Source organism: Opisthocomus hoazin, chromosome Z (genome assembly GCF_030867145.1).
Source record: "Opisthocomus hoazin isolate bOpiHoa1 chromosome Z, bOpiHoa1.hap1, whole genome shotgun sequence".
Classification (NCBI taxonomy): domain Eukaryota; kingdom Metazoa; phylum Chordata; class Aves; order Opisthocomiformes; family Opisthocomidae; genus Opisthocomus; species Opisthocomus hoazin.
This window is the reverse complement of record NC_134454.1, coordinates 45,096,775-45,112,661: the sequence shown is the minus strand read 5'-3', so window position 1 is coordinate 45,112,661 and position 15,887 is coordinate 45,096,775. Positions and strand designations below refer to the sequence as shown.

At 42.5% G+C, this 15,887-nt stretch overlaps 1 protein-coding gene across 1 annotated transcript; it reads left to right on the top strand.

Annotated features, from left to right (window-relative positions):
• The first annotated feature begins 6,819 nt into the window (after nt 1-6,819).
• On the top strand, nt 6,820-15,584 carry NXNL2 (nucleoredoxin like 2). The gene is made up of 2 exons (XM_075411120.1): nt 6,820-7,200; nt 15,030-15,584. Exons 1-2 carry the CDS (start codon nt 6,899-6,901, stop codon nt 15,196-15,198), a joined length of 471 nt encoding a protein of 156 aa, XP_075267235.1. The 5' UTR covers nt 6,820-6,898; the 3' UTR covers nt 15,199-15,584.
• Nucleotides 15,585-15,887: the final 303 nt, after the last annotated feature.

Here is a 15,887-nt window from a genome sequence, read left to right as displayed (position 1 = left end):
AAGGTCTTGCACCTAGGAAAACATAATCTGGGAGTGCAGCAGAGGCTGGGATCTACCCAGCTATAGTGCTGCTGATCTACAGCACCATGCTGCTGTGGCAAAGCAAGCCAACAGGATGCTCATTTTCATCAACAAGGGCATCACCAGCAGAGATAAAGAAGTCATTATCCCACTCTACTCAGCACTTGTCAGGCCACACCTGGAATATTGTGTTCAGTTTTGGTCCCCACTGTGCAAAAAAGATGTGGACAGGCTGGAGAGGGTCCAGAGAAGGGCCACAAAGATGATCAAAGAACTGGAAAGCCTACCACATGAGGAAAAGCTGGGAGAACTGGGTTTGTTTGGCATGCCGAAAAGAATGCTTAGGGGAGACCTTCTCACCATGTTCCAGTATTTAAAGGGTGGCTACAAAGAAGAGAAAGACTCCCTTTTTACTAGGGGTCATATTGAAAAGATGAGGGGTAATGGGTACAAGTTATTCCTGTGGAGATTCTGAATGGATACAAGAAGAAAAATTTTCACAATGAGAGCAATCAATGATTGGAATAATGTACCCAGGGAAGTGGTGAATTCCCCAACACTGGACACTTACAAGATTCAGCTGGACAAGGTACTGGGCCATCTTTTCTAGATTGTGCTTTTGCCAAGAAAGTTTGGATCAGATGATCCTTGAGGCCCCTTCCAACCTGATATTCTATGATAACAATCTAATGAAACAATACATCATTTCAAGTATGTCTTATAAAGATTAAGCTGGAAAAAACATCAGGCAGAAGTGGTGCTGTTTTACATGACAGGCTTTTTGGTAGGGTCATCTCCCCTTCTATAAATAAGAACACAATCCTTTTATTCTTTAAAATATAGCTCTTTCAACTCATCAGAACTAATATTGTGAATGATCACCTGAAATCCTTGGCTTAATTGAAATGTTCAAAGTCAATCCACCTAGAATAGAGGCTGCTAACAAGATTGGCAGAAGTAGATGCAGGCTCTCCTTTCTATGACTGAATCCTCTTATGAGAGTTTTGCCAGAAGAGGATGTGTTTCCGTTGGAGAGACCATTTACTTTTGTATGTGCCTATGAAATTACTGAAACAAAGCAACTGAAACTACTACCAAAACTCAGGAGTCCTTCCTTGTGACAGAGTCCTTGTGACAATCAGGCTGCCTTCTTCCATCAAAACCTCTGTGAATGAATAGGATTTGATGGTGGTGGCTAGTGACTGTAGAGGACTAAGCTGCAAGGAGTCTCCCACAGCCTAACACCTCTCATGAGGGACAGAAATGCAGGATCTAAAGGATCTAATATTGGATGATTGTGACCCTGAAAGTGATGCACCTAGTCAGAGGTCTCATCGCAAAAAAAAAATCTACTGAATTACACTAAACTGCCAAAAGGCTAAAGAGTGAAGAGCATCAGTACTCAAATGAACTTGAGCAGAATTTTATTTCAGTATTTTTCCACTGCTGCACGTGCAAATGTTGTTCCTTGTTGCCATGCTGCTGCTGCTGTATTAGATGACTCTGAATTGCGTCCCTCTTGTGCCTGTTTGGAAGCCAGAAATGCTTGAGCACTGATATTTAGACTGTCTAACACTATTTGGCAATTTTATACACCCTATCTAGGATAAAGTTAGATGCCTAGGATGGTTGAATCAGGCTTTTCATACTGCAAGGAAAAATTTGTCTACCTTTTCTGTTTTCCCGAAGTTCAGCACTGTCGTAATTTTGAACTGAGGGAACAATATGAAGAATGTAGCCCTAGTTTGTTTACTTTTTGTAATAGATTTCTTGCTTAGTTACAATCTGTAAATAAGTTTGAGTATTTCCTGATTAAAAGAAAAAGTATTTCTTGCAATCTCCTAAATCCAGCTAATTTATAAGTCTTTGTAATGCCATACTTTTCTCCTTGCTCTATGTGCTGCTGTTTATTTATGCCAAGAATGCATGTTAAGCTGCGATGCAGGGGTATGTTCCAAAGGTTAGTATAACAATTGTTATCTGTAATAATTATTACCCAGAACTTGTAACAATCTGTTGCTTAAATAAAAATTGGATAGTCCTTGCCTAAACAGTATCTTCTGTACTAAAATGTTTTGGTTAACTGGTAGCTGTTACAGCTCTTATTCAGTCCAGACTTGATGCTGGATCTCTTTGTGGTGAGAACGATAAACTACATCCCAGTATCCCTTTTATTAAGGGAAATCAAGATTCCTTTACAGCTAGCTTTTGACGTCTGCGATATGTCAGACAGTTTGAATGACAGTAATAAAATTGTAATTTCAGGAACCTATGCACTATTTATTTGGTTAATGTTCCCACTTGAAAAAAAGATACTGTTATTTCTTTTGTGTTTGGAGGTTACACAGAGGAAGTAGATCCAAAAATAGTCATGAAGGAACATTCACGAATTATTTGTGTTACTCCTGGCTGCGTAATAATGACTTGTGTTTGAGTCTCCTGATCCCAGCGGAGGAAACATCGTAACAAATGTGGCAGCTTTAAGGAGTGCTATGAATATCCAATAACTATTTCAGTTAGCAGATTGTGTATGGTATAATTGACAATTTTTTTTGTTCGGGACTTCTTTGTGTACTGATCTCTTTCCAAAGCTTACTGGTTAATGTTTTGGGTTGAGACTGAGAAGCTTTCTTTCACTCTTTTTCACTGTGTACACTGTGGAAAGTAATTTTAACTCTTTTCTTACTAATAACTCAGATTATAACAACTCCGTCCCATAAAGCACATTGATATGTATTGTGAGGGTGGATTAAAAAGCAACTATTTCACCTAGTTGTATCAATGACTGCTATATATTTAACTCTCTAACCCACTGGTATGCTTCCTTTTTTCCGCGTGTTCCTTCCTTTGATGTCTCCTTTGGGGTCTGCTTTTCTGCCTGGCTACTGTTCACACACAGTGAAATCCTCCAAGGTCAGTTTCTAATCTGACGTCTTCAGGGATTGCATTCCATATGGCTTTGCCCAATCAAAATTTATCTTGATTGTGTTTGTCACTTCTGTTTTTTAATTAGGGTATAATTAAGTACACAGTGTGCCAGTGATTAAATTGAACACAGGTCCAACAAGCCCTCATCCAGGTAAGGCTCTCCTTTGAGTAAATTTAGTCAGCTTTTGCCTTATGGCTTCACTGGATGTAGATACGTCTTGTCAGTGCCAGTTGTGTTATACAAGTATGCATTTCCTACAGACCGCTCAAGAATTACAAGCAGAGTGAAACCTTGTGTTTAATACCTTTTCACTTCAAAATCCAGCATCATGCATACACTGCAAGTTACAATAGACTGCTTATTGCAAATGCTTATTGGATCAACCACTTTACTACTCAGAACAGTGTCAGCTGTGGAAAAGGTGCACCAAGGAGAGAGTGACGGGTATGTTCACAAAAGACCTGGGCAGGCTATCAGAACCTTCTCCTAGTTTAACTTGCATATAGCCTACAGAGACATTAGCTCTGCCACCAGAGTTGTATGGAATTACACTCTCTTGAGCATATATGTATTACATAATATAGGAGTTAGCAAGTTTGAACATTTTTTACTTCCATTTCATGTCTTCTATGTGTCTTTTTCAGCATACTGTCCTATTTCCTTGAAAACATGACTTTATTGATGCAAGCTCTTAGTATATTTTTTTTAAATTCTCATTTGCTTGTCAAAACCTGGATATGTAATTAACTTCGATGGTAACTGAAGCAGGATGCACAAGGGAAGCAGGATCATCTTTCCAATGTGAGCACAAATAAACTGAAAGTCTTGCTTTTGGATTAAAAGACAGAACTAAATACTGGTACATTAAAATGATACAGTAAATTCCATAGTAAAAATCTTATTTTCTAGCAAAATCAGAAATGCAGCATTTTGTGGTGGGAAGTTTTCATCTCAGTTATTTTACCCTGGAATTCCCCAGAGGCTTCCACTGGATGAGCATTGTTTACAAGCTTTCTGATAGTGTCATCTCAGAGCTGAAACACTCGCTTGAGAAAGGACCACAGGTTCTGTATAAAATGCTCCATTATTATCAGTCCAAGTAGAGATCGGTGAACGGAATAAAGCACAACAGTGTCAACAACTCTAACGAGAATAGTCCTAGAAAACATTTGCTGCCAAAACAGGCTCTAGCCTCCTCGGTATAAACCGTAAAGTGAAACTTTTCATATTGGTCCATGCTAGTGTCATAGAGAACTGTCTTTGTAGTCAAATCAGAGGCAGGTGCAAGACAAGACTTTCTGTGATACGCAGCATTTTCAGTGAATCTGTGATGTCCTGACAGAGTTGATCACCTTAAGCTTCCCAGCGAAGGTGTCTGGTTTCTCATGGTTAGTAGCAGCTACTCCTTAAATGGTTTCAAGAACTTTAATATCACAGTCATTGAGACTTACAACCTGGACCACATCAGCCAATAATTTATAATTTTCTTTATAAGCCAGTACGTGTGCATGTGCCTGCCTTCTGTATTGACAAGGCATGGCTCGAGCCGTACAGCCTTCTGCACATGTTTTAAACTTTTATCCTCTCTTCCGCTGTTTGTATGCTTAGGGAAGGGGGAAGCACACCCAAACTAAAACCATTTACAGAAGATAGTACGGTTACCTCCTCACATGCAAGATCATGCTTTTTACCAGCTACAGCAATTGCCAGAGGTAAAAAAAGGCAGTTGTTTTGCACAGAGAGGCTTTCAGCAAGTTACACTAACAAGAAGCAGCAAAGCACTGCACTAATTGCAGCTGTACTCCCCATCATCTTGGACTCCCTCCTTTGCTTGTTACGTTTGTCAACAAGCTTATTACAGACAACTGTAAGCTGAAACCTTGCACACCTTGTACACCCAGCTCTTTCTCCCGATGGAGCTCTAAGTAGCTGGGAGCTTTTCCCTGCGTGCCCAGAGGCCTCGAAGACAGTCTCGAGATGTCCTTTTCTCATGGAGCAGTACTGTGTCTGGCCAGCCAGCTTTCTAACCTGTAGAGATAGGACAGCTGCACGTTCTCTGGGTCGTTGCTTCAGTTCATAATACCTGAGAAAACACGCTTTCACTGGTTGAAGGAGAAATTGGTAGGAATATCAATAATGAACCTATGGTAGCCTAAACTTATATGGAAACTTTCTTTCCATTTTCCCATGACTCTACAGGGTCCAACAGCTCCGACTCCACCCTGTTCCACAAGCGGCCTCACAAAGGCAGACAGGATGGCAAATCAAAGGCTCAAGCAAGCTGAACTTCCCTTCTGTGCCATTTTAAGAGCAAGCAGCCTTTCACAGCTCCTTCGGTCTGCTGCTTCTGACACCAGGTGGAAGTCTGCAGGGCGGAAATTAAGTCAAAACTTTGAGAAAGAATTGATGAGAGATGTGAGTGAGGTGGGAGGACTCCGTTGCTTTAAATGTCATTTCTGTACTGAAAGCAGAGACTTGGATTTGAAAATAACATAGCTCAGCAGTCCATGAAAATGGAGACCTTGCATTTGAGTAAAAAACACTTTCCAAACACCTAAGCAATTTTATTCCCCCGCCATCCCTCCCAGTAAAATATCAGAATAGTAATTACAAATTAGTCAGGCTTTCTCTCACACGGTCAAATTTTTATAAACAGTACCTTGTTTCTTTCCCCCAGGACAGAAAGCGGTAGCAGACAACCAAAAATTTTGGATCAAGTCAATGGAACTAAAAAACATTTCAAAAAGATCTCAAAAACAAAGGTATGTGTGTGGGAAGAGAGCTGTGCTCAGTTTATTCCTACGCAAAATTAAATTTGAATTTTTGACTTCAAGTACTGCCGTTCTTACAGCGCATGCCTTATGGTCCAGTAGATGGTCTTCATTTCACTCTGAATTTCGTTGCAATTTACTTAATGAAGAGCTTGCCATGATTAACTATTAGTTCCATTCCAGTGACGAGTATTTGACTCCTGATGCATCCTTGTCACAACTGTCTTTTCCAAAAGTAAAGCTGTCAGTTTTTTGAGGGCCCCCAGCCTTAAACACAGGACCAACCAAACAGTAAAAGCCTAGAATGCATTTGGACACACAGTTCGAAAGTGAAATATTTTCTGTGGTAGCTCCACGATTAGACACTTGAAGTACCCAGCATAAGCAGCAGAATTCATTTGGGGGATACTGATAATTAATTCCCTTTTTACCGGGTATGGTGCAGTTAAATGACAATAAGACAATGCACCAGGTGCGGTTATCGCCCTACCGTGACCCTTTAATTGAGCTGTAAGTTAAGCCTCCTGCAGCCAAATCACCTTTCCTCTCCTTTCTGCAGGTTGCTTGAGGCAGAAGGGAGATGGCGTGTGTGTAACACAACGCTGTTTTCATTCGTTTCCAACTCTGCAGCAGCTGCAGAAAAATAGCACCGGAATGCGAATTCCCCCTCTGCTTGGACAGAGCACAGGCAGCGCCTTTTACAGCCAGAATTCAGTCGATTTTCCACGCCAGAAAGCAAACAAACAAACAAACAAATTCAGCGCCGCGTGTCCGTCGGAACCAACCCTCGCGACGAGACCTGCGGGGGAGGGAAGGTGCAACCCACGGCCGGGCGCGGGGATGTGACCGTCGGTGGGGAGGCGACCGACTGCGGCCCCGCCTCGTCAGCACTTCAGCGCCTCCGGCGAGCTCGGGAGGCCGTGCAGGTCCGGCACCGCCGGGCCTGGCACCCCCCGCCACCGGCGGCGCGAGGGGCGGGGCGGGGCAGCGCCCTCCTCGCGCGGCCATTGGCGAGCGCGGCTGTCGGTCAGCGGTGGGCGGTGGCGGGCGGCTATAAAGGCGGCGGCGGCGAGCCCGGTGGGGTGTTGTGAGGGCGCGGGGGTCGGTGCCGAGCAGAGGTGGGCCCTCGCGCGGGGCCGGAGGACGGTACCGGCGCGGAAGTCCGGCCGGTGTCAGCATGGTGGACGTGTTCAGCGGGCGGGTCCTGGTCGGTAGGGACGGCCGCAGCGTGGACCCGGAGGAGGCCCTGCAGAACAAGGTGGTGGGCTTGTACTTCTCCGCCGGCTGGTGCTCGCCGTGCCGCGACTTCACCCCGCTCCTCTGCGACTTCTACGCGGAGCTGCTGGAGGAGACCCAGCCCCCCGCCCCCTTCGAGGTCGTCTTCATCTCGTCGGACCGCAGCGCCGAGGAGATGGCCGGCTACATGCGCGCCATGCACGGGGACTGGCTGGCCCTGCCCTTCCACGACCCCTACAAGCAGTGAGTACCCCCGGCCCCGGGCCGGGAGCGCCGTGAGGGAAGGCTGGCTCTGCGCCCTCGATCTGGGGTTTAAAAGATCCCTCGAGAAGGCGTTAACGAAGACCCAGGAGTTCTGAGCAACCCGTTCTAGTGTAAGATGTCCCTGCTCGTGGCAGGGGGGCGTTGGAACCAGATGCTCTTTAAGGTCCCTTCCAACCCAAACCATTCCATGATTCTATGATTAACGAGGTGGTGTGAGCAGTGAGCCAGAAAACGATTGGCAAACAAGGACCAAGGGGTTGTTTTTCAGCACAGCAGTAGTTGTTAAGGTTGTTCTGGGTCGTGTAGCATATTAATGCTCTGGAAAAAAGGTGTAGAAGTGGCAAAGCTCGTAGCTGAACGACTTAGAGGAGGGCAGAGCAAACTAGGTAGAATTTCAGCCAGATACAGGTGAGCTAGGTGAAGAAGAAATGTAGCAACAGCTGGAGCTTAGCTGTGGCAAATGCACATGGTAACTGAAGTGTAAAATTCTTGTGCTGATAGGTTTCTGTAGGGGCATTCCTGCAGGCAGCTTGCTCGGTAAAGCAGCGAAAGGGAAGGACCTGACCATGTGCAAGTCGCAGGGTGAAGGATACCAAGAACTGTTTTGATGACCTAAGTCAAGGGTGCAGACTCGTGTGGAGGACTGTCAGAAATATGGTCTAGCTCACATCAAGTATAGGCTGAGATTACAGGGCTGCAGGTAAGATGTTCAGGCCCACTGAAATGCCTGTAACTGGAGACTTAAAATACATGTAAATACTGGTAAATGGATTTATGAATTTCCCCTCCCCCCCGCCCACCCTTTAAATAATGTATAAGTAGATTGTGGGAAATACTGTTTGAATGTCATCAAAGTCAAGGAGTTAGCTACCCCATCTATGTTTAAAAGTCACGCTAAACCCGCAACAAGATTTATTCTAACAAAGAACTCGGTTCTAGTGCTTCTGGTAACTTCTAGCATACTTTTAACTCTGGATCCATCTCTGTGCACTAGCTGGGATGGAGCTGTGGTACGCCCCAGCTGCTCGCTCGGTGCAGAGCAGGCTTACTGATCTCCTTTCGTCAATGCACTTTGACACCCTCAGGAGCAAACAGTCTGAAGCCAGGAACGGTTTCATCCTTCCTTGGCTCATTCTTGGGCGTCAGCAGCCAATTAATGTTAGGTTTTTTTAATGACAGTTTCCATTAGCTTAAAAATTGATTGAAATAGCCGTGCTGTTTTCCACCGATCTCCAAAGGCTCCCCAGGCAGTGATTGTATTTGGTAACTACTAATCCTGATACACTTCAGGCATATTTCGTGATTGAAATGTAGCACTTGAAGTTATGGCATCCAGCAAGCTGTTCAGTGTAGAATGCGCTTATAGATTCAGCCTCTGTGGATTAGGGGTCTATTTCTGATGCTGCTCTTGCCCAAGTCATGTGGAATGGAGGTACAGAGACAGTTTAATTGGCTTTTCTGTGGTAGTCCGTAATGCCCTTCAGAATCCTGTAGAGAAATGCGGCTTGTTCTGTCAGGGATAGCTGTGAGATCGTAGCGTTTGAAGTGGGTTACTGAAGAACAAAGTGCAGAGGGATATTAAAAGTCGATGTTTCTGAAGTTGTGTTTCTTGCATGTGGCAGTAAAGGGCTGTGTGGAGAAGTTGAGGGTGCTGAGGCTGAATTGCCTGGTAGTTTGGCTTCAGAGATACTGGTGAATTATTGTAGACTTAAAGCAGACAGATGTGTGTTCACTCAGCCAAATTATAATTCTGGCTAGATGCTAGTTCTAAGTAAGAATATATTTTTAAATTGAAGAACATCTGTTAATAATTTTATTATTAGTATTTATTGATGTTCATGTATTAACATTATTCATTAATATTTTTAAAGTTCCATTGTAATTAGTTCAAATTGGTTGCTCTTTAGTGGACTGTGCAAAGAAGGCATTTCAATATCTTCAGTGAAGTTAACTTATTGTAGCTGGTGACTTCAGTGTTTAAGATACATAACTGGAGCATAAACTGAAGTCTCTTGTAGGCACAATAGAGCTGATTTTAAATTTGCGATCTAAAACACATTTCATGGAAGCATGGAGCTTCTGGGGGATGAATTTTGTCTTGTTCAGAAATTGCCTGCATTCGTACTTGTAGTGTGTGAAGTGTAACGCCTTGCCCTTTCACATAGCTGCAGAGAAGCAAAATACTGAATTCAGAGCAGGATCTCAAGACTGCTCTGTGCTGTCAGTCCTCGCTATTTCCCTGAGGTGGTACTGCACCTTCACTACTTTATGTAGACTGTGGCATGACTGACAGAAAATACTACATCCTGCTGATGCCTTGACTGCAGCTTTATTGTTGATTTTTTGCTGGCTGAGGCACAGGCTTTTGATCCCTGCAGGGGTATGTGAAGACAATCTAATAAGAAGTGAGCTCTAAGAAGAGAAAGGGAATAATAGAGAGGAAGAGCAGCAGTAGGACAGAATGTGTCGACTGAACGCTGGTAAATGGGGAGTGATGTTTTAATTTTGATACACTAAGACATACTGCTGTGTTTATACTGAGCCCTGCTGTGAAAAGGGTCTTTCCCTGTGGGTGCCCAGCACATGCTAGTAGTTCTTGCAGGCTGCTCAACAGGTGTTTACTGAGTCCATGTCCTGTATACCTCAGTGAAAACTCAGAGAATTCCTGGAAAAGGTAAATAAAAAGGGTATGCTGACACTTTACGTTATGAAGCTTTAGGTACAAGGGTGGATTGGCACCTACAGCAATATCGGGGGGGGGGGGGGGCGGGGGCGGTGAGGGGGAAGGCAGGCAGGCTAAAAAAGGAAGACAGAAGGGGAAGAGTGAAAGTGAGCAGTTAAGAGCTATTGCCTGTTCTTAAGTCGTCTTAGACTGCTATCCCAGAATCTCAATAGACACTTTATAATTGAATCCCATCCATACAATATGCTTGTTTATGTGACTAACATGTAACAATGCAGAAAGTTCACAGCCAAAAGAAATTACAGCAGTATTACAGGGTATACTGCCAGAAGCAGATTAGCAAGGTGTCCATCCCTTCCAAGTGAAAGCTGTTAAAATTCAAGTATTGTCAGATGCCATGTTACACAAGTGTATAAAATGTACCGTTTATGTTCCCAAGATGATATTAACTTTGCCCTGTGTTGTCTGCATCTCAAAAACCCTCTTATCTATAGATCTTAATCACCTCTATAAAAATGCTTGCCTGTGTTGTGAGTTGGCCCCGGTAGGCAGCCAGGCCCCACCCAGCTGCTGGGTCACTCCCTGCCCCGGTGGGATGGGGGAAAGAGGTTCTGGAGGGTGAATGTGAGAGAACTTGTGGGCTGAGGTAAAGACAGTTTAATAGATAAAGCAAAGGGGAACACACAAGCAAAGCAAGAAAAGGAATTAATTCACTGCTTCCTGTCAGTGGGCAGGCGTTTAGCTATTTCCAGGGTAACAGGGCTTGATGGTGAGTAACGGTTGCTTGGGAAGACAGAAGCCCTAACTCCGAACATTGGTCTGTTCCTCCTCCTTTCTTCAGGTTTTATTGCTGAGCATGACGTTACATGGTATGGAACATCCCTTTGGTCAGTGGGGGTCGGCTGTCCCGACTGTGTCCCCTCCCAGCTTCTTGTGCACCCCCAGCCCACGCAGTGGCAGGGCGGTGTGAGGAGCAGAAGAGGCCTTGATGTGGTGTAAGCACTGCTCAGCAATAGCTAAAACACTGGTGTGTTATCAACACTTCTGGCAACAAATCCAAAAAAACAGCACCATGCAAGCTGCTGTGAAGAAAACTGGCTCCATCCCAGCCAATGCCCGTACTACCTAGCAGTGTAATACCTGTGCTCTCAGAAACTTTCATCCAGACTTCTCATAAGAATCAAAAGACCTAGCCATTGCAATGACTTCCAGTTTGCCTGAATCTTAATTTCGTCTTTTTGGTGTTTCATATGCAAATGAAGATTGCGCTCTCGTGTTCTAACCTGCACAGCCAAGGTCTGATATCTTAGAAGATTTGTCTGAAAGATTCCCTGTGCCTGTACAAAGGTTACTTGTTCAGTCTTCTGTACCTATCTTTTATTAAAGCTTCTTCTGCTGCTCTGTCTGTTTGGGTGTTGCATTTTTCTAGTCTGTAAGACACTGTAGGTACCTCTGCACTTACCTGGCAGTAGCTAGGCAACTGATTTTTAAGAATGTCCTTAGTTACATCGCTGTATTTTACTGTAAGAGAATGGTGTTTGCCTTTGTAGGACATGTGATGTTTCTGTTTATGGTCAATGATTTCGTAAATTGTCATTGGAGTTAATCCCATGGTGCATATGTAATTTGTGCGAGTGAGTCACAGGATTGGAGATCCCTATAGGAGAGGATGATCTTAGTAGGTTTTATAAAGTTGTTTTTGTAAGCACCTGTATACATGTACAGTGATGAAGAAGCGTTGTCTGCAGAACTGTTCCTGAGCTGTGTTCGGGTTCATCTGTTTTACAGGTTGCACACCACAAAATCTGTGCATGCTTCAGTCTGGTTTGATGCAAGCACCCTTCAGCCCGGAAGCTGTGTAAATAAGATGCCGTGCTGGAGTGAATAAGCTATATAAGCATTCCCTTAGGAAAGCCAAGTGTTAGTTTCCAGTCTCCGCAGCAAATTACCTTCAGCTTCCTACTGTTGTCTCTGCTACAATTGTGTTAGGTATCTCAAGCTATTTTATTGTCCACTGAACCAATAAAATGCATCTTCCACCCATCTTGTCCATCGTGCAAGTGGTATGTGGTGATACTCTGTTAGGTGGTTACTACATGGACTTGCTTTGAAATGCATTTTGTCTGGTTTTGGCAGACTTCAGAAAGGTCTGTGGGGATTCTTGGTTGCTTGCTTTTATTTCAGAATTCAATAAGAAAGAAAACCTGTTGCTAAGCTGTATTATTGCTGCTTCCATAGTATTTCCTGCGTTATTGCTCAGCCAGTGTAATGGCAGAGCCGCATCTTTCACCTATTGATTTTTCTTCTCTTAAGGAGAAACACAGAAGGAAAGATGTGTTTCAGGGGCCAGTATTTCACCTAAGTCTTATTTTCTGTATTTTTAAGACTCTTCCAGGAAATAGTAGAGAACGTCTATATATTATGATATACTACTATATATTAATTATGATATATTATGATATATTACTATATATTAATGTCATGTGTTTTTTAACAAGGTCTACAAATATTTTTTTTCAACCCAATCAAAATCCTTTGGCTTTTGAACCTTACACAGCAGACGTTCTTGCTTGTAGTGACGGTGCTCAGGCACTTGGACTCCATTTAGTGTTTTTAATTTCTGAGAGTGATGTTATTTGTATTTTGGTAGTTGGCTATCCTATTATTGCTTGTTGTGTCTCTGACCTCTGGTTCTTCTAAAGGTGCTTAATTTTCGCTCACTTTGATATAAGGCAAGCAGGGAGGTAATTTTTCGTAAGTCGGATTCCATTTGTTTTGGGGAGATTGTTAACTTTTAGCTGATCTCTTGCAGTTTGCTTAACCTGTTTCTTTTACCTGTTCTGAAACAGTGACCTCTTCCGCAGAACTGATCACATTTTTCTGGGATTTCTTTTAGACTACACAACTTCTGTCTTAGGTACAGATTTTATGTTCCTTGCTTTTCCTATTAAATACCAGCGTGTCTGTCACCATGGCTTGCATTCTGGTTGCTGAAATTGTGGAATGTCACTTGTAGGGACCATGTGCTAGAAGATACCTTGTTTAACTTCTGCCTGCCATTATGAGTTCATTAGCATCTATATTGTTTCATTCGTGGCTCTTTAATGTGAACACCTAGTACAATGAATAAATGTGCCAAGGATGACATATAGTGAGACATAGTAGGAGGTAGGTAGCACTTTTCCTAACTTTTAGCTGAGTTTGAAAAGGGTGGGGAAACACACCGACGTGGTTCTGACTTTATGACTATCAGTCTAAACCCGTTTCTCTGCCTGCTTATTTGTATTCAACAAATGGTTTCCTTTCTTCTTTGGACATTTATCATTAGTGAGAGCAGTGTTTTTGCTGTTGCCATGTATTTGGACAGAATTTGTTTTTGCAGTGTCCTGATAAACACAGCAGGAAACTTCAGACATTCTTTATCTGCTTTTCTTTCTGAGTTCGGCTGGGGAAGTGAATGGGTTCTCGAATTCCAGGGAACACTGGAGGCTCCTCCTGTCGAGCAGTGCTCTCAACAGCTAACTTTGGATTTATCTGATCTCCACTGAGATGTTTATGAGCTCAGAGTTCATTGACTGTCTTTTAATTACCTCTGTGAATTATAAAAATTCATGCCAGAAAGTTTTTGATAGTGCTAGTGATTAAGTCTTAGTCTCAAAATTGGTTTTTTCTGGATTATTTGTGTCCTGAATTTTACTTTTTCATTTGCACTGAAACACCACCCTTCCAAATGAGGTGAATTTCTCTTATAGAAGATACTGATAGATCTATGTGCCTTGCTCTTTTCCTCTTCTTTATTTTGTCCTGTAACAAACGAACTGTGTCATAGCTGTTAAACTGTTTTCCCTGGACCTGTTTATTTCCTCTTGCCATTTCTATTGCCTGTGTCATGCTCAGCTGAAGTGGCTACTGTGTGGTATTCTTTGATTCTTTCTCCTAGTTTTGCATGTTCCTTTTGTTCACACCTTACTCATCTCTTTCAACTCATCTGTAGAAACAGTGAATTCTATTTTACTACTTCATGTGTCTGATAGCCTGCTGTTTGTGCTTTTTCACCTCCGCGGTGTGTAAGTAGTCATGCCTTGTTCTTTATTGTGTGCCCGTGTCAACAAGTTTCTTTGTTTATCTCTGGATGTTTTGTCCTCTAGGTTTTTCCCTCCCAAATGTTATTTTTACTTCCAGTATTAATAATACTTTTATTGATTTTCCATGTATCTTGAATTTGATCCCATTAAATTTCCATCCTTCAGAAGTCTTTTTCTTACTAGTTTTTCCTGTGTTGCCTACTCATCAATTGTTTGAATAGATCCTGATTTCGTTTGTGGAACATCACTGTATGCCTTTTTAATTTTTTGACTGTATTTTAAGGTTTTTTATTGTAAAACAGACTATTTAGGGCCAAGTTACATGTAATCTAGCTGGATTTTTCTGACATAGAGTTATGGTGGCTATTGTCTGTGTGATGGACAGAGGATGAGTTGAAATTTTATTCTTGGACAGCTTAGATGGGTGGCCCTTATTCCAAATCTTTTGATTGCTTACAGTTCTGCATGTAGAAGGCCTATTTCACTGAGAGCGTTTAAGGCATTTCTGCAGTCCCTTCTGTTTACACTAAAGCGTTATGCATCATGCATTAATGGAGATTATAGGGAGTAGCTCTATGGGATTGGCACACTTGAACACCATTATATGGGAATAAATGTCTAATGCTAATTTAAGTGAGATCCTCCTCCTATCCAATAAAAAAGGACCAGAAGACATCTGTTTCTGGCTAATAAAAACAAGGTGGAAGGGTGTGTCACACTTCCCTGCCATGGACCTCTGTATAGTCTGTGAGAGTCAGTGCTGCTGTGGAGACTACAGGCAGCAGTGAAGAGCAGTTACAGGAAGGGTGCTGCAACTCTCTGAACTCCCCAAGCTGGGTTTCACTGCATTAAACTCCCAGCTGCAGCCTTGTTCATCTCCCTGTACTATGCAGTGCTCTGCCTCGAGCTCTGAGGAAGCCCAGGCACTCATCACTTCTGCTCTCCCGTGCATCCTGACCAGAGTACCCTTCACAAGATACTAGGAGTTTTCTTAAAATGCTCCCTAACGGTGTGGTTTATTTTCAATTTTTTCCCTTCAGTGATCTGAAGAAGAAATACAACATAACAGCAATTCCTAAACTGGTGATTGTGAAACAAACTGGAGAAGTCATTACGGACAAGGGAAGAAAACAGATCAGAGACAAAGGGCTATCCTGTTTTCGGAACTGGCTTGAGGGTGCAGATATCTTTCAGAATTTTTCTAGCTGAATACTTGGCAGATGAAAGCAAGACAAGGCATCATGGAAAACTTCGTAGAAGTCTGAAAAGATTGTTGTCTTCTTCAGAACAAGAAGGGTGAGGCTTATTTATCTTTGCCTGTAAACAAATTTGGTTTTCTACTTGAAGATTAGCTATTCCAGTAAGTCATAAAATGCAATATTGTTTTATTTGTATTGTTCTATCTAGTATATTCAGTATGAACCAAAGCATTCCTGATAGTACCGAAGAACTTCAGGAGGATAGGCTATCTTAGACAGGAATAATGGAGCACTGTGAAATCTATGCAAACACTTACTTTGCAAAATCTGTATAGTAAAAATTATATATACATATGTACAAACCTATTTTTCTTGATGACACTTTTTTCTGGTGATTAGCACATATTTCAAAGGAAATTGTTTGGTTTAATAAATAACTGTTTAAGAAGTATGTGTCTGATGTGTCTTCCTTATCTATCTTAACAAGCTGATAAGACAGTGTCACGATTTTTAAATAGGACACATTTGTTTGTCAGCACTGAAGAAATACTTTTCTTTGTTTTTGATGGTTTTTTTTTTACTTTGTGGGGGATTTACTTAAGTTCTGCTGAGTGTTCCTTACCCCTGGCACTTTAAGCTAAGTTGTTATCTCCCAAGTTAATGTCAGGTCAAGTCTAAGAAGAAAGCATTTTCCGTCTC

Excerpts from the sequence above, each read along its gene's own strand:
- NXNL2 (XM_075411120.1), top strand. The coding sequence starts at position 6,899 with ATGGTGGACGTGTTCAGCGGGCGGGTCCTGGTCGGTAGGGACGGCCGC. Across the intron at positions 7,201-15,029 it reads TTCCACGACCCCTACAAGCA|TGATCTGAAGAAGAAATACA; the intron begins GTGAGTACCCCC and ends TTTTCCCTTCAG.